Raw genomic sequence first — 18335 nt, 5'->3', positions numbered from 1 at the left:
AGTTTTTTTTTTCTTTTTTTCTTTGTGTGTTTCTTTTTTAAGAGAATGCTTGTCCGGTGGCTTTACACACAGGCTATTCAAAGACGTGCACATAACACACACAAAAACGTATAGGAAGACCTCAGTGTGTATCAGTTACGTTTGTCGATATTAAACATCTGTAAGATCATTCTTAGTTAAATCAAATTTTATAACACAAACTTCACCTAATTGCATTTCCAGCCGTTTTCGTTCCTAAAAGCAAGAAATTCGTTCTGTGGGATTTTTGGTAAATCATTTCGAAATGTCCAAAAACGCCCTTCGCCAACAGCAGGGTTGAAACAATAAGTTGTGGTCTCATAAACACGTACTTTTATCCTCTGGGTGTTTGGATCCAGGCCTCAAGCAGACAGCCAATGGCACAGATGATAATGCAGTTTATGGGTAAGATAAAACTAAGAAAAAGAAGAATTTGGAGATGTTTGGCTGTGTGTGCTAACCACTTTCGTCTGCTCAGCATCACTCGCTTCCACCTCGTAAATCAGGGACAAATATGTGGAGTTTTTTTCTCTCCCTCTTATTGCCCACGGCTTGTCGATATCCAGAGGGACCCGTATGTAAAGCCTTGACCTTGTCGACGGTTTGCAGGGAGGGCTCACAGGACAGTTAGCAGGCTCAGGAAACTTTTAACTAGTAAGTTATTGATGGTCCACTTGGCTGAAATCTTGCACGTCCTTTAGGAGCTGTTTAAAACTGTGGGAGTGCCGTGCTCGGATGGTTTCACTAAAAGTCTCTAAAAGACTAAATTTTTTTTTATTGTTGTGCGAGAGGAAAAGCGAAAATCACACATAATATACAATAATAAAAATTGATATAAAAACAATAAAGACATTTTTGATGTATACAATCATTCGTGCATATTATTTAGTTGTTTAGTCACAGTTTACGATTACTTTAGGTGAATTGCTTTACTGTCATATAATCCCATTTCATTTCTGCCGCCAATAAATATTTTATTAGTGTATATGAACTTTAAACCAGGCGAGTAGACATTTTCCTATTACTGTATTAAAAACTAAAAAAAATGTTTGTTGACCTGCTTTTTTAATTAACTTTTGAACTTCGACAAATTAGGCTACCATAAAGCAAAATATAGGCTACAGTCATATGCAAACATAATTGTAATGGTGTTTATTATGTTAATATAACGCAGTACAACGTAAAACATTTTGAAATTCAGTTATAACTCTTTATCTTGTCATCTTATCAGCATAAACGTATTGTCATCATTTTAATAATTAATAATGCGCGTAAATATTATGTCATAACCAGAAACTTCTATACAAAAAATAAATGTTTTTTTTTAATGAAGTTGAAAAGTTTTTATTTTAGACTACATGCATTCTAAAATAAATGCTACAATTTTTCGAAAGAAGGAACTAAATTAGAACTATTTAGAACTTTATCCATTTTGTTTATATATGCTACAGCTAAAGGATTTGTACAACAATTTTAACCTCGCACTTTTAATCAAAATGCGAGCAACAGATGCACAATCTGGGCTAGTTTATATATTGTTTTGCTTCACAGTAAACTAGAAGACGGTGTATTGAATGTTAATCCAATTTGATATATTTACTCCCAATAATCTCTGTAACGGTCCAGTTTAGAAAGCTAAACATGAACTTCAAAAGATTTCTCGTATAAAACTTGATAAATCTTGTCATAAATCTGAGGTTAAAGAGAGGCGCCCTGTCTTGTTTACTGCCAAGAAACATACTGTAAAAAACAGCGCAGAGCCTTATTTTCTTTGTCTTGTTTTATTCTTCTTGTCTGCAAAAAGTAAGTGGACTGTCGCAGGACGCCCGGGATGTTAGGCCAAAGTGTCAGTCACAGAAAGAGAAATCACATGGTTCCCGTTATTGGACAACAGTGTGGTGAGTCAGGTGACTGAGCATTATTTTATTGTCTATACACTGAACTGTGCACGTCTCAGGTTTAATAAGAGCATGGAGTAAGACAATCATACATTCAGATGATCGAACGTCGGCTGGTTTGTCGCGCCAAAAGATGCACCCTACTCATAAAATTGAATCTTTTAGGCTAAACCATATGTTCAGCACTTTATATTTACATTTCACAGCAAAGCTATGCAGTGTATAAAGCAGTAAAAGTACAAAGAACAACGTCGGATCTGTGTTGCTTCGGGATTATATACATTTTTAATATCTCTCAGTTGCCTACAATTATTTTATCGAAAAGATGGAAAACTAGTTCGCGTTGGTGTCTTAGTAAACGAATACTTCAAAAAGACAAAACAAGAAATATTTTAGACACAAGGACCCGTTAGAGGAACACAATGTGAGTTATGTCGTTATTATTATTATTAGGCTATTATTTTTTAGAGTAGTTTCTTGCTCTCTATATTCTGAATTGTTTCCTACGAGACCACCGTGGATAACTGTGGATAATTACAATAGGCTAAACACATTTTCATGAAAAACGGCTATCATGTCAGTAGGTTATTGATATTTTTCTTACTCGGACAAAACAATATATTTTCCAATATAAATATGTTACGATTATTATATTATAATTACTAATTGCATTTTATTCTTCAGCATTGTTTATTTTTTAAATATTTTCAACCACGTGATTTTCATAAGCTTTTATCTGTGTAAATTGTCTAAAAAATGCCATAGTCTTTTTGAAGAAAACCTCATATTTACACGTAGAATTACTTAAATGCATATCAATATATCAACTTGTAAACAAGTCGGAGGAGACGAAAAACGCAAAACACGTTTTTTGAATAGCCCTTCAGATACAAATCCGCGCAGTTCATCTGTAAAAACAGAGAGAAAGCTCAACTTTAAATACTCTTTACGTAATCTTGTTTTGAAATGAACGGATTCATTCACTATTTGTAGTCATTTATGTACAAAAAAGTCATTTGCTCAAGGATAACGACAACAGGACTGTTTTAAAATAAGAAGAACAGTTGATCATACAGACTGAAGCAAAATTACACAGTTTTAGTAATTAAATCATGATGTAACTAAAGAAAAAAGAAATGTAGAAATAGCAGTAAACAAGCCTTTAAAAATAACCTTTCCAGTTATAACCAGAAATGAATTTACAGCTTGATTCCATTGAAAAATCCCTTTATACTTTAGAAAACAGTCATTGCTAATTTTATAAAAAAAACTAACAAACAAACAAACAGCAGATATTGTGAAGAACCTATTAATGTAACATCGTTTACTTTTTAATTCACATGAAGCATATACAGCCATAAATGGTTTTGGATAAAAAGATAATTCTTTGCTGAACCAATGAACATCTGAAGAACCAACTGAAGAACTTAGCTTCTATTTTGTTGTATTTTATTCTTTTTCTTATTATTATTTAACTTTTTGTGGAGACAGAGCAATTATGCTTGAGATCCCCCGCAGAAGAAGCTTCTGTTAAATAAGAGTCATCTTACCTTTAAGAGCTGTTGCGTTACTACAGAGGGCGGTGCAGGGGCAGCAATGCGATGGAGGCTGGCCCTGGGGCGTGAGTTTACTCCAGCTAACTCCAAAACAGCTGAAGACAGGGGGGCTGAAAGAGACACCAGAGATCCTCGCTCAAGGAGGGGCATAAAAACACTTCAGGTGCTTTTTGATCGGGTTTTATAAGGAGATCTCTGCTGGATCTCCCTCACTGCGCTCCGCCCGGTGCTTGAGGACAGAAGATGCCCAGGCAGTTCTTCTGCCCAGTGTTCGGCTCGTCACTGTGGTTGGCACTGATACTCCAGTCTCTCATTTCCTCCGCCGCTACCTACAGGAGACCAGTGTCCGGAGGGAAGAGACAGAGCTTTCTGGAGAGGACCTTGATTTTACTGGACGTCAATACTCGAAGCCCGGTCAAAGTTTTGAATGACAACTTCCTCTCGTTGCAGTTGGATCCATCTATCATAAAGGATGGCTGGCTGGACTTCTTAAGGTATTACAGTTTTGCAATTCCATCCTACGCCCGATGATGCTTTGGTGATGCTGAAGTGTTTGTGTTGAATCCTGCTGGAGCAGCCGTCCTAAACTGGTAGGGGTGTTTTAGAACATGGTAGCTGGTTTAAAGCTGACCATGTTAAACTAGCAACATAACATCTTAAAGTAGTCAAGCTGGACCAGATAGTGACCAGCCAGGAACCATCTTCCATGTTCTAAGCACAGCTACCAGGCTTAACAGGAACGCTAGACATTATCAATGAATCTTTCGTGACAAATAACTTCCCAATGCTATTTTACCACTTTTAATCCATCGACCAATGTCTTGAATCCACTATTTTTACACAATACCATATTTTTTCTAAAGATAGGCGACTACAAAACCCATTAGATGTTTATTTTCACAGATAAACTTCATGTTTGGTTCTCTTTAGAGATATGATAGTCTGTCTATGCGGCTTATAATGTTATCATGTAAAATGCAAGCGTAGCCTGTCCATCTTCGCACTTTTATACATGAATTTTACCCGTGAGGTAGAATTCAACATGTTTACACGCATTGTTTAAAAAAAAAAAAAACATCTGTTGAATTCCAATAAAACGATGTTGTGGGATGAGCTTCGCCCATGAGCCCATCTTTTTACGCCACATACGAATATGAATTTATATATTAGAGCGCGAACTGTAAATATACGCGCAGATTTGAATGGTTGTGTTAATTTGCACACCAGGGCTTGACCTGGAAGTGAATATGAGTGTCCCAGCCCCCAGAGGAGAAAAGACACAAAACCATACGGAGAACCGAAATGTAAGTGTCTTTCATAGCCCCAGACAGGTTTCATTATCGATGTCGTGTTTACTACCGATGTATTACCAAATAATTATTATTACAGTCAGGATGAGCTGTTGGAAAAAATAGAATTTATGAGTTACTCCGTATAAATATGAACCCCAATCTGCTGTCGTGGCATTATTGTTAGTTTTCTGTTGTGTACAGTTCAAGTTATTGCAGATGTACGTGGTAAAGCAGAAAGTATTTGGGTTTTACATTTGCGTAGGCTACTTTATTTCTTTTAATATATGAAAAGAAACCAGGAATGAATAAAAGCGGAATTTGACATGAGTACTTTTGTAACATTTGTATACACGTCCACGACATTTCGATTCATATTATTTGTTTATCTTATATGGCTTGGGATTAGCCGTTGAGGTAAAAGTGATATTTATAATGTTTACCTAAGGATATAAACATGCTTGAGTTCAAATTAACGTTTTAATAATGTCAATGCTAATGTTAATAATAATAACATAATGCTAAAGTATGTGTATGCAAATATATTGCGCTTATTAGCGCAATTAGTATTCTTTCGTAAGCTGCGCTAATATTTTGTTCTGTCAGATTGATTCTAGTCTTCGTAATTTTCCCAAATAACATGCTTAGTCATGCTTCATGCTTGGTCTGATTAAAATGTAATTATCAAACTATTAGACTTGACACCAGATGTGCGAAATGTGAGTTTGCGTGCAGCTACTTTTGAAACTTTTTCCCCCCGTCTTTTCTAAAAATCAGTTTCGGCCCTCCGTCCAAACACAGGCTTCACCGATTAAAGTTTGTGGTAATTTAGGTCGTTTTTGCCTTTCACAAAACATTATAAAACAATTCACAACGTACATTTATTTTATTTTATTTTATTTCACTTCTAGGCTATTTTATTTTATTCTTTTTTATTTTATCTGTTGTTTTTCGCTCAAAGGCAAGGTAAGGCAAGGGAATATTTGAGCAATTTATAGGCCTACGTTTATGTGCACATTTTACAGCTTCTCTTTTTACGACTGGTACCGTATTATGTCTCATTATTTAGCAAAGCACTAAAGAAGAAGCTGGTATTTATTTATTTAGAAAGAAACGAGAGTGTAGCACCACAGGCTGCAGCTCTGTGTGAAATAATCTGCTGTTGATTTCAGCACTGCGGCCTAAAACACAATTATACATTACACTAAATCTGCTGAACGTCTGAGTTTCCGTAAGAAAGTTATGCACTAATTTAATAGCGAAAACCAGGTCGCTGCTTACAAATAAAAAATACCAAATAGTCAAAATAAAAGTTTGTAATTATTTTGTAATTATTGCTCTGCTCTGAAAATGATCCGGTTTTCTCGTGTCGGCATTACAGACTTTACATCGTCAAATTAAATAAGACATTGTGTCGCATACAGTGTATATACTATATCATATATTATGTATTCTGTATATGTTGTATAATGCGTGTATGTGTCTTTATAAAATTTGAAAGGATATAGACAATATAAACAAGTCTTTATTCAGTTTATTGTCCATCTTTACTCTCATAGTGTAAAATCATAAAGAAAAGCTCTCTTTGTGATTTTATGCACTGTCTAATCAGGTAATCTAAATAGCTTCATATGGTCACATTTAAACTGACATGTTTTATTAACTAAAAATACTACAAGACTACATTCTTTAAAATGACTCAATCAGAATAACTGCTTCAGACTTCAAACAAATGAAATTAGGTACGCACAGCTCCTTAAGGTAACCACTGCTAATTTTTAGTTTGTACAGTGAAGTATTGTAATCTACATCTTTCTGTATCCACAGCTCCAAGCGGTTAGTCACTCTGGCACGGGGACTCTCTCCAGCTTATTTGAGGTTTGGGGGCAAACGGACCGACTTTCTCCAGTTTCATAACCTGAAGAATCTCGCAAAGTTTAGAGGGCCGGGACCGGACTATTACCTCAAAAACTATGAAGATGGTGAGGTCTGATTTGGTCATTTTCACTTAGGCAGGTATTTTGCACATTGCTTGAGAAGTTTGACTTCTAACTTCTAAAAACACTGCTTGGAATTGAGATATTAAAGGTGTGTTTTTTGTGGACAAATATGCATGCATAATCCTAACATATATTTGAATATATATTGATGCATTTATTCAGTGCATGCCTGTTGAAAAAAATGGCTTTTTAATTACTCAGACGTTTTATCAATAAACATGGATGAGAATAAAATACATTTCGAGTATCTAGTAAACATGTCCACAATGCAAACCACATGCATTGCGCTTTTAGTGGTTAGTTTGTCCTCTTGTTTGTACTCCAAAAGCATTCTCGTGGTTTCCATGCAGACATAGTGCGCAGTGACTTCGCTCTGGACAAACAAAAGGGTTGCAAGCTGGCCAGCCACCCAGACATGATGCTGGAATTGCAGCGGGAGAAAGCGGCTCAGATGCAACAGGTCTTGTTAAAAGAACAGCTCTCCAATATATACAGCGACGTCACATTAACAGGTAGGAGATTACAGCAACATGCAGAAACTGAGCCAATACAGTTTATATCATGGTTAGGCTTTGTTTTTTGCCTTAGAATTTCACTAAATAGGTTTTAACCCATATACGCTCTCAGAAAAAAAGTACAAATAAGGTACAAAAGCTAAAAGGTACTTTACTGTATTTATTCGTAAATGGTTCATATCAGTACCTTTTGAAAGTGTATCACCTCACCTTTTTCAGAGAGTTTAGGTTTTTAACAAATCTATTGTCAGATTGTCCTGTCTTGGGAGATTTTAGTGTTTATAGTTTGGTTTTATGTTGTTTAAGCTTGTCTGAATCATGTTGAGTTGTTTTGTCTCATTGATGTCCAGGATCATAGGTACTCGAACAAATGCAGTGATGTAATTGTTGCTGCTTGTTCCAGAAACGCAAAGGTTTAAAATGATGAGAGACAGGACGGTCCGGCGAACAGTCAGCCAAGCATATGGTTTTATTGATCACTTTCAACAGCTGTGCTTTGCCTGTTTGTAAATCCAGTGTCCAATTTCAGATTTCGTAGCCTCACACACAGACACTGTCCCAAAATGTTCAGATCATTTAATGGGGGAATAAATGTTTGAAAGGCTAAAATCTCAGAGGATTTGTCAGAGACCTTTGTAGTACTGAAAATGTCAGATCAAGGATTGAATGAAGCTGAATGATGACATATACAAAGCCCAGCTGACAATGATTTTAGAAATGACACTTTGTAAAAGCAATTGCTATAGATCTGCATGCAATTGGAAGCGGGTCAATAGTATCTCTAAATTTCTGTGGATATTTAAATCACTAAAAATGTGTTTTGGTTGGATCAGGTGTGATATTTAGTTTGGATCATGCTGTGATTTTTGTTGCAGAGACACTGTTGTTGATTGAATTCTGATTCATCTCCAAGGGAATTCTTTTTTGGGTTTTCTTTAAACAGACATGCTTTTTTTTGTGTGTAAACGCCTTCGTTTTATGATTATAATCGTTGCAGTAATCTCAATGTAAACTCAAATCACTATCAGGTACAGTCAACCAGAAAGAGATTATTTGTTTAAAGCAGATTTAGTGTGGAAAGATTGTGCTAAGTTTTATGTCAGGCACTGTGCGAGTTCCAGTGCGGGTCACGCCGCCCATTTTCTTATTAATATTGATATACAAGCTCAGATGAGAATTTCTGAACTCTACTTGGCATTAGACAGGCCGGATGTTGTTCGTTCATATCTAATCCCTTATCGTCTTCAAGCCAGATTCAGTGAAAAGCACTCTAACTTTCACCCTCATTTTCCAAACATCTTTTTACGCACATCTGCGTTTGACAAGGCGGCTGTAAGAGGAATTAGATCTAAACACACTTAGCAAAGGAATCTCTCCCTCCATGGATCTCAGCATGTGTGCTGTAGCGAAAAGCCTGTTGTGTGCATGACTGATTGGTGAGAATGAAGACACCTGGGTGCACGGCACAGACGTCTGTTAACAATCAGGACGCCCCCTGCGCAGTCACTAGCAGGTGGCAGGGGAATTGCAGTGAGATAGCTCTACCCCATCCATTTCTGCGTGGCACAGGTCGGCTTTTCTGACCCTTTCTCATTAGAGCTATCAGTAATAGGCGCGAAAGCCCCCTGCCAGTTAAAACAAACCGTGGTGAGACAAGCCCAAGGTCATACTAGCTTTCACCTCTACACTCGCTACAGTTTAGTCCAGTTTAGTTAAAGCAAACCATCTGAGACAAGTCGAGGTCAGGGCACTCAAAGCTCTCAAATTGCTACAGTTCCATGCCGCTTTTACATTCCATGATGCTGCCTGTTGTTTAAGCTGCTTATTTACAACATGCGTTTTCAGAATTTAGTCATTGTTATTTTGTTACAATTATAAAAGATTTGCATTTCCTGGAAAAGAAGAGTGCACAAATTTCTAAGGCTTCTAAATGATCAATTTGATTAAAACATCTGATTGAGTTCATACTTTTTTAAAGCAAGTAACATGCATTGTAGTATAATTGTACACATGCCTTTTGCTTTACTGCTATATCGGTAACACTTTCTATGAAGCCCCTATTTATAACACATTATAAGGGTATTTCTAAGGCATTATAATAAATGCATAATGCATTATAAGAAACCTTATAATATGTTATACCATCTCATGAATAATCATAACAACAATTATAATACATTATAATACTTGAGTATTTGAGGTTATAACTTTTAAGATTATGATCATTTATAACACACAATGAACGGCATATTAAATCTTCTTAATTTATAATGGACTATATCATATTACATTTATTTTTTACATTATATTACGTTTTTTTTTGATGGTCCCCTAAGTCTATTGACTATAAGCTTAAACTTTCTAACTACATGCCAACTAACACTCCTTAGAGTATTAGTAGGCTTAGGTTATGGTTGGGCTAGGTAGAATGTTCATGTACTTGCAAAGTTACTTATAATATAACATAATAGTTTGTCTTTTGGGGAAACATCGAAACTTAGTGTTAGCATATATTCAGCATAATAATAATTACTGCTAGCTGACATGCAGTTGCAGAGTTACTTATCAAAAGCTGTCTGAAGGGTACCATCAAAATCATCAAACTGTTCATATTACACATTTATCTAAACCGATACCTGATCTTAGGGTTCTTTGGGAAATATTATTATAATTACTTATAAGTGGTCTTTGTATGCTTTAAGTAAAGTGACATGAGAAACATGGCAAGATATGAGACTTATAATATGTTATAACTATGAGGAGGTAATCATTCTCTTAAAAGCTATAACCACAAAAAAGTACAAATTATAATACATTAAAACTGTTCTTATGAATACTCATGAGATGATATAACATATTGTAAGGTTTTTTATAATGCATCATGCATTCATTATAATGCCTTAAGAATACCATTATAATGTATTATAAATACGGGCTTCATAGAAAGTGTTACCGCTATATCTTTTATACTGTTAATAATAAAGTTGAATACTTGTTGGACTGAAGCAACTTATGTTCACTTGATTATCTATATATAAAAAGAGCATGTTAAAATACGAGTGTCAAATATAATCATCAGGCTTGTGAGGAACGTTTTTATAATTTCTACATCTCTCAGTCATCTTTGTATTGCATTGAATTATATGTCTTCGGTTTGACGGTACATCATGATAACGTTCCCCACAGTATTACCATTTCAAATTTTAATGGCTATTAAAACTGTATTCAGTTACTGCGATTGGAACAACTAGGGATAAATAAATACTGTCCAGCATAGAGCAAAGATTTAAGCAACAGTCTCAAGTGTACACAGCACACAGAGTAGTTTTGTTTTGTGTGAAAACATGGCAGAAAGCTGTGAGGTTGTTAAAAAAAGTGCTAAGGGAATTATAAAAATGAATTAATTATTATCAGTGTACCTACCTCTGAAGGTTGTGACTGTCTTCAGAAAAGATTTGATGGCATTTTGCTTTCACCTAATAAAGTTTTTCACCTAATAAAGTAGTATTCTTAATCGCAGTGCGGCTTTGTCCGCAGAGGTTACGGGAAACAGCTGTATTTCTGCTCTTCCATAAGCACCACCTAGTGTCAGAGAGTAGATTTACAGAGAGTTACATTTACATTTAGCCTGTGTGCAGTTGTTGGCTGGCCAAAAAGCGGTTGTGGTTAGTGACTCAAAATTTCACCATAAAATAACAAATTTAATTTAATTTAATTTAATTAACGTCTTCACCTCAACCCTAAGCTTATCTTTACAATAATGCAAATACAGGCATTCATTTTTGTTCAGCGTGACAAAAATGAAATGTGCATGCCAAGTAAGCCCTGGTAGGTCAATCTAGCCTCAACCCCAAAAAATGGATCAAATTTGCATGCCCTGCTGTCAGTTTTGACCAGTTGATAGAAAAACAAACAGGCCTAAACATTTCCAGCACATTTGATCAATACTGTGATTATATAATAAATGTGATAATTTTGGTCACTATAAGAAATTAGAAAACACGGAATTTTCGTACTGATTCATCTCTACATCTTACTAATACAACTTATTATGAAAAAATGATAACAGATATTTATCAGAATTCCACCTTAATTTTTTAGCCATATAAATATCAGCAGCTGCACTATATTTGTTATTTTTGTTCAGTTTGGGCCACTGAATAAAATTGAGCATGAGCTCCATAATTCTCATATATCTTAATATATGAGCCATAAGAGCCTGATAAAATGCTCAACAAAAGCATTTTTTATATTTTGTCCAAAGGTTAAACTGTTCCATTAAAGGCTGTATCAGCGATTTCTAGCCTAAAACATAAGTGTCAATTTCAGCTTACCTTTCTTCAGGATCCGCTCGCTGACTGCCCCATAAATTGTCTGTGAAAAAAACGCGTCTCTCTGGTCAGCCTAGGGTCCGAGATATGCCAAAAAAACAATCGGTACTACCAACCTTTCCACACAAAAACAAACAGTGTTCCAACCAATCAGCGTCAGGGATTTGGTGTTGTGGACGTTCGCTCCGCCTCCCTCACATCCCTGCACCAGTAGGAAAGTCCATAACACCAAACCCCTGACGCTGATTGGTTGGAACACTGTTTGGTTATCTGTGGTGTGTTGATAGCGCCGATTGTTTTTTTTGGCATATCTCGGACCCTAGGCTGACCAGAGAGACGCGGTTTTTTCACAGACAATTTATGGGGCAGGCAGCGAGCGGATCGTGATGAAAGGTAAGCTGAAATCGACACTTTATGTTTTAGGCTAGAAATCGCTGATACAACCTTTAAAAAAATGAAAAATTTGATTATTATTTAATATCTCAAGCTTTATAGGGTTAACTGGTCACTTGATGGGCTGCCATTTTGAGATTATTTGAACAGAAAAATATAAAACATTTTCCATTTTTTGCCAAAAAACTGCTGCTTTTGTGTGATATTGAGTAGCATATCTTCCAGTGCAAATTACTGAGGACACCTTAAAAGTTTTATACTTTCTTTCTGGGTAAAGAAAATGCTCTTATATAGCTGTTTTGCAGATGTCATGACAAACAAGTGATTCATTTTCTATCCACCTAATTTTTGTGGTGTGGTCATTTGTAAATTTTGTAAATGTCCAGCTATTTTTAGGTGTACAAAACAGCTTGTTTTACTGCTTGATATTGCAAAACGGTGCATTACCTTTTTTTTTTAAATTATGAACACAGGTTTGCAGTGCAAACAGTTTTACCATTTACTACATGTTGTTATTCTTCTCGTTACTTTCTTATATCGGTTGAACAGGAGGTCTCACCCATAGTCATACTTCCATGTTGAAGAATAAGGTGGATAGGTTTTGCACGAGAATTAGCATGCAACATTTGGTAATATGGTTAAATAGATGCAGGGAATAAAAGACAAATTGCATATCATTATGCAAATTGATTGAAGCGTTCAAAATGACATTGTATTCATTGCAGAAATATACATTTAATAATAAGTGGTTACGTTATGAAGCCATCACTTTTGGTTACATTTTGATAATTTAGATAATTTACATAATTAGAGATTTTAATGTTAACAAAACACTAAGCAAACAATAAAACTGAAAAGTAAAACTAAGGCTGAAATAACCTATGATATATACAATAGTATATATGTAGAGGCTAAATTGTTTGCAGAAATTGAATACTTAGGGTTGGATATTTAAAACAACCCCAGACCAGAACGTTTGTGAAATGTCAATCCTTTTTTACCTTTAAAAAGTGGACACTGGACACTGTAACCGTGCATTTCATCAGTGTGTTAGTCTCCAGCAGGGTCGCCGCTAAGGGGGGGAAAGTTAGGACAATTCTAAGGGCCCACACCCTTTAGGGGCCCCCAGAGATCTGCTTTGGTGTGGTAGGGGGGGGCCCAACCTCATATTTTGTCATAGGGCCCAAAATTGCGAGCGGCGCCCCTGGTCTCCAGCGCTGATGGATTCGTGAATATCAAGCATTCATAACCCCACTACAGATGTATATATCATTCAGTACAAGCAGACGTATTAAGTATGATAAATATCCACAGTACACCTCTTCAAATGACTTATGCTCACATTGTTCGTCTCCTGTTCCTGGAAACGTCTCTCTTCCAAATGCATTGAGTGAAGTGTCAACTGATATGTAGCTAAATGCAGTGAAGGTAAATTCCATTGTGAGTTTGGCTGTAGAGGGCTTTATAGTTGTCATCATGTGATTCTTAGCATATCTGAGGTCATGGTGCACTTTAGATTCATCAGTCGATTTGCCAGACTCTCAGCAGAGCAGCATTCATCATAAATAACCATCTCTTTAAATCATATGAATTTCCTTGCTTTCGCTCTCTGCTCAAAACATTTCTCTTACATCCACTTAAAAACTTGAGGGAGTCTGTCTGCGCGATGCTAGAATGTTAAAATGCAGCATAGCTATATTCAAAGCTATTTCCTGCCTGTTTGCGTTAAGACAAATGACAGGAAGTTGTCCAGTGAGGGCAGTTTGGATATTAGCTAGCTGACGGTTAGCCTTTAGCCTCTCATTTTCGTTGACAGCAGTAACTGCTTGAGTCCTCAAATAGTCATTAAAAGTAAGGAAATGTCATGAAAATGGGCTAGAGGTGGGGAAACCTCCTGTAATCGTTCTGCGTACAATAAACGCTTCGATTTCAACAAAAATGAGGAGTGGCTTTGACCAGATGCAGTCTGAAGTGAGATGGTGCCATTTCACAACACTGCGTCATTTGTTTTCCTTAGCAAGTGTGGGTAACATGCCCATGTTGCTCGGAATTGCTTTTTGGCTCGTCGAGCCCAAGTTTTCGTCCAGTTGAAAACGTTTGCTCCGGAGTTGGGCGGTTATTTCATTGAAACGATTGCTGGAGTATTTTGATGAATACCGCATGGCAGAATTTCATTTGCCAGTCATCGAATAGTCTTCCTGTCCTCCCCTCTCTTCTTGTGCTCAAAGTGACACAAAGAGTTTGGAGACTTTTTGCCTCCTCCCCCAGCAGCAGTGAAAACACACATGTGTGCACTCAACACAAACACAGTGAGTGCACGTAGAATAGTGTGCTAATGATAGATCTGAGGCTCTGACAGATGTTTCTGCCTGTGAAGGAAAACATGATTTTTTTTTCTATATCTGAGACATTAAGCAGATACTCACACACATGCTCAATATTCTCCAGAAGAGTCGAGAGCTGAATATATCTGTAGGCCATACAAGCAGCACTCGTGATGGACATATATACTTGATTCACAGTTGCATTTTTCTTTAGCATGTTGCAAAGCTAATAAACAGTATTCTACAGTACACTCTTAAAAAAAAGGTGCTTCACAATGCCATAGAAGAACATTTTTGTCTAAATGGTTCCATAAAGAACCTTTAACATCTAAGGAACCTGTCAGTTTCACAAAAGGGTCTTTGTGGTGAAAGAAGGTTCTTCAGCTTATAAAAAGGTAAGAAAGAGATGGTTATTTCAAGAACCTTTGACTGAATGGTTCTCTGTGGAACCAAAAATTGTTCTTCTATGGCATCATTGTGAAGAACCTTTTAAAACACCTTTATTTTTAAGAGTGTACATATTAGTTTTTTTAACTTAATTGTGACCCTGGACCACAAAACCATTCTTAAGTAGCATGGGTATATTTGTAGAAATAGCCAAAAATACATTGTATTGGTCAAAATTATTGATTTTTCTTTAGGACCATTAGGTTAATAAGTAAAGCTCATGTTCAGTAAAGATATTTTGTACATTTTCTACCTTAAATATATCAAAACTTATTTTTTGATTAATAGTATGTATTGCTAAGAATTTAATTTGGACAACTTTAAAGGCGATTTTCTTAATTTTATTTATTTATTTATTTTTTTTTGCACCCTCAGGTTCCAGATTTTCAAATAGTTGTATCTCGACCAAATATTACACAACTTGTGACTGGTTTTGTAGTTCAGGGTTACAAATGGTTTGAGTTCTATGAACCTATTTCAAGAGAATATTGCGTAATGTTAAATTAAACTATCCACTTGACTACTTTTATGTAGCTGGAACTTGGAAAAGGAATGGTTCACAAAAAAATCTTAATTTGCTAAAAACATCTACTCACCCTCAGATCAACCAGAGTATATAGATGAGTTTTTCTTCATGAGAACAGATTTGGAGAAATTACATCATATGTTCACAAACAGATCCTCTGCAGTGAATGGGTGCCGTGAGAATTAGAGTCCAAACAGCTGATAAAAACATCAAAATAATCCACAAGTAATCCATGTGATTTAACTCCGTCAATGAATGTGTCAAAAGTAAATAGCTGTTTAGAAACAAATCCTTTATTAAATCATTTTACTTTAAACTGTCCATAATCCATAATAAGGCTTTCTCCAGTGAAAAAGTCCATCTCCTGTTGTTCTCTCACATCAAGATCTACCAGCATATTTGTTTAGAACAGTTTGGCTTGTAAACTTTGCTTCATCTGAGCATATTTCTCTCCTGATTCAGATGATATGACTTTGTCACTGGAGAATTATGGATAGAGGACTCGTATATTAACCAGAATCAATGATTTCAAGTTAAAAATGTCTTGACAGATTTGTTTCACAAACACACAGCTTTTCACTTCACATTAATTGATGGACTGGAGTGGTGTGGATTTCTTGTGGATTATTGTAGTGTTTTTATCAGCTGTTTGAACTTTCATTCTGACGGCACCCATTCACTGCAGAGGATCTGTTGGTGAGCAAATGATGCAATGCAAAAAAAAATCTATTCTGATGAAGAAACTCATCTGGATGACCTGAGGGTGAGTAAAGTTTCAGGAATTTTTATATTTTTGTCTGAACTAATTCTTTTAATTAAATTAAATAAAACCATATTATTTAAATCTGCATTCCATAACTTTTTTTTTTGGTTAAAAATGATTAAAAATCAATAATTGAGCAAGTACATAATCAGAGTTCAAAACTGTTTTCTTACCTTAGCCCAATCCACAATGGTAAGCTTGTAATGTTTTCTAATTTGAGTGGTTTGGGTCGTTTGTCTTTGCGTCCTGACTGAAATTTTATTACATTCCAGTTTTAAACGTGCACCTGATTACAAATACATGGGATTAATTTACATGCTACTTACAAAAGATTTGTATTTCAAAGAGAATATGTTCTATTGCTTTTTGAGGTTAAAAGAACAATTTCCTTCAATGACATTCGAATGCTATGACAATTAGAGACTGTGCAAAAATTTAAATCTACAGATAACGCTAATGCACACTAAATACACATAGTCACGCAATGTTGATATTGTTAACATTAACAATTTTAGAACAAAGTATAGGTTTTGATGTGCTCTGAGCTAACTTTTCTATCATTAGATTTAAAGGAGTTTACTTTCAGAACAAAAATGTACAGATAATGTACTTACTCCCTTGTCATCCAAGATGTTTATGTCTTCCTTTCTTTAGTCATAAAGAAATTGTTTTTTGAGGAAAACATTTCATAATTTCTCTCCATATAGTGGACTTCTATGGTGCCCATGAGTATGAACTTCCAAAATGCAGTGTAAATACAGCTTCAAAGGGCTCTAAATGATCCCAGCTGAGGAAGAAATGTCTTATTTAGCAAATTGATAAGTTATATTATAAAAAATGAAAATGTATATACTCTTTAACCGCTCATGCTTGTCTTGTCTAGCTCTGCATGGACTGTATTGCAGTTCAAAAGAGTTAGGGAAGGTCGACAAAATCCCATCTCATTTTCTTATCCAACCCTAAAATCATCCTACAACCCTGCAGAAGTACTGACCCAGTGTTTGCAAAGATGATCAAATGCCCTTTACAAAAAAAAAAAAAAAAAAAAAAAAAAAAGGGTAAAACAGTGATGTAGGATGATTTTGAAGTTGGGGGAAAAAATGAGATGGGAGTTTTTTCGACATGCCCTAATTGTCTTGAACCTGAATACACAGAGTACATGCAGAGCTAGACAAGACGAGCATTTGAAGTTAAAAAGTATATAAATTCTAAAAAATTTTTTTTTTAATAAAATAACCAATTGTTTTGCTAGATAAAAGGCTTTTCCTCAGCTGGGATCTTTTAGAGCCATTTGAAGCTGCATTTAAACTGCATTTGGAAGGGCACCATAGAAGTACACTATATGGAAAGAAATCCTGAAATGTTTTCCTCAAAAAACGATTAAACATGAACATCTTGGATGACAAGTGGGTGAGTAAATTATCTGTAAATTTTTATTTTGGAAGTGAACTTCTCCTTTGATCACCAGTGTAAAACTTTTTTTCATTTGTTCAGAACAGAACTGGCAGACATGTTATTTGTTCAGACAACATTTTCCAGTGAAACTTCCAAAGTGAACTGAATATCCACTCTGGTGCATTGACTGACAGCCCACACATAGATTATTCCGCAAATAACTGCAATTGCGTTTTTAACAGAGATGGCGACAAAGAGGCAAAACCTACGGAGTGCAGCTTTAATAAGCCAAATGATTTTTTAAATGAACTAAAATCTCCTGCAGCTGCTAGCAATGGCACAAGCACACTTGTGCATGTGCTAATTAGCAAAGACTATAACTGCTCTGAAGTGTCCAAACAACCATTGCTTTTTAAGTAAAGCAATATATTGTTTTCCATCTTGGATCTGTTTCACTGAGCTTGTTATGTTTTATGGAATTGTTGACTACTTTTTGGAGCAGCCTTCAAGTAATTAACGTTCATTGACGTTGCTATAAAATAAAAGGTAAAATACTGCCACAATACAGATAAAAGAGCTTTTTTTACTTTCTGACTATTGATTTTGTTATTATTTAGCATTTTTATTTTTAGAGAAAGAGATGTAGTAAGAGAGAGATGTTGGCAACTACGACGTGAACATTTGCAGTCTCAGTGTGTGGCATGAGTGAACAGAACTGCAAATAAATGAGACACTAATACGTATAACAGACTCTTCTGAATGTTTCCACATTGGCCATTACTCAAGGTCTTCTAAATGACCATAAAACAACAACTGAACTGGAAAAATAAAATGTGCCACAACAGAAGGTTATGAAGACAGAGTCGGCTCTAGACATCTT

At 35.6% G+C, this 18335-nt stretch overlaps 1 protein-coding gene across 1 annotated transcript in view; it reads left to right on the top strand.

The window, feature by feature from the left end:
* Positions 1-3715: 3715 nt before the first annotated feature.
* hpse2 (heparanase 2) overlaps positions 3716-18335 on the top strand; it is a 106793-nt gene continuing 92173 nt past the window's right edge. Inside the window, exons 1-3 of the mRNA XM_073834584.1 lie at positions 3716-3966; positions 6589-6743; positions 7112-7273. Coding sequence (XP_073690685.1) covers positions 3716-3966; positions 6589-6743; positions 7112-7273 — 568 coding nt within the window. The remainder of the gene's footprint in view (positions 3967-6588; positions 6744-7111; positions 7274-18335) is intronic.

This window comes from Garra rufa, chromosome 2 (genome assembly GCF_049309525.1).
Source record: "Garra rufa chromosome 2, GarRuf1.0, whole genome shotgun sequence".
Lineage (NCBI taxonomy): Eukaryota > Metazoa > Chordata > Actinopteri > Cypriniformes > Cyprinidae > Garra > Garra rufa.
This window is presented reverse-complemented; position numbering and strand designations above follow the sequence as displayed.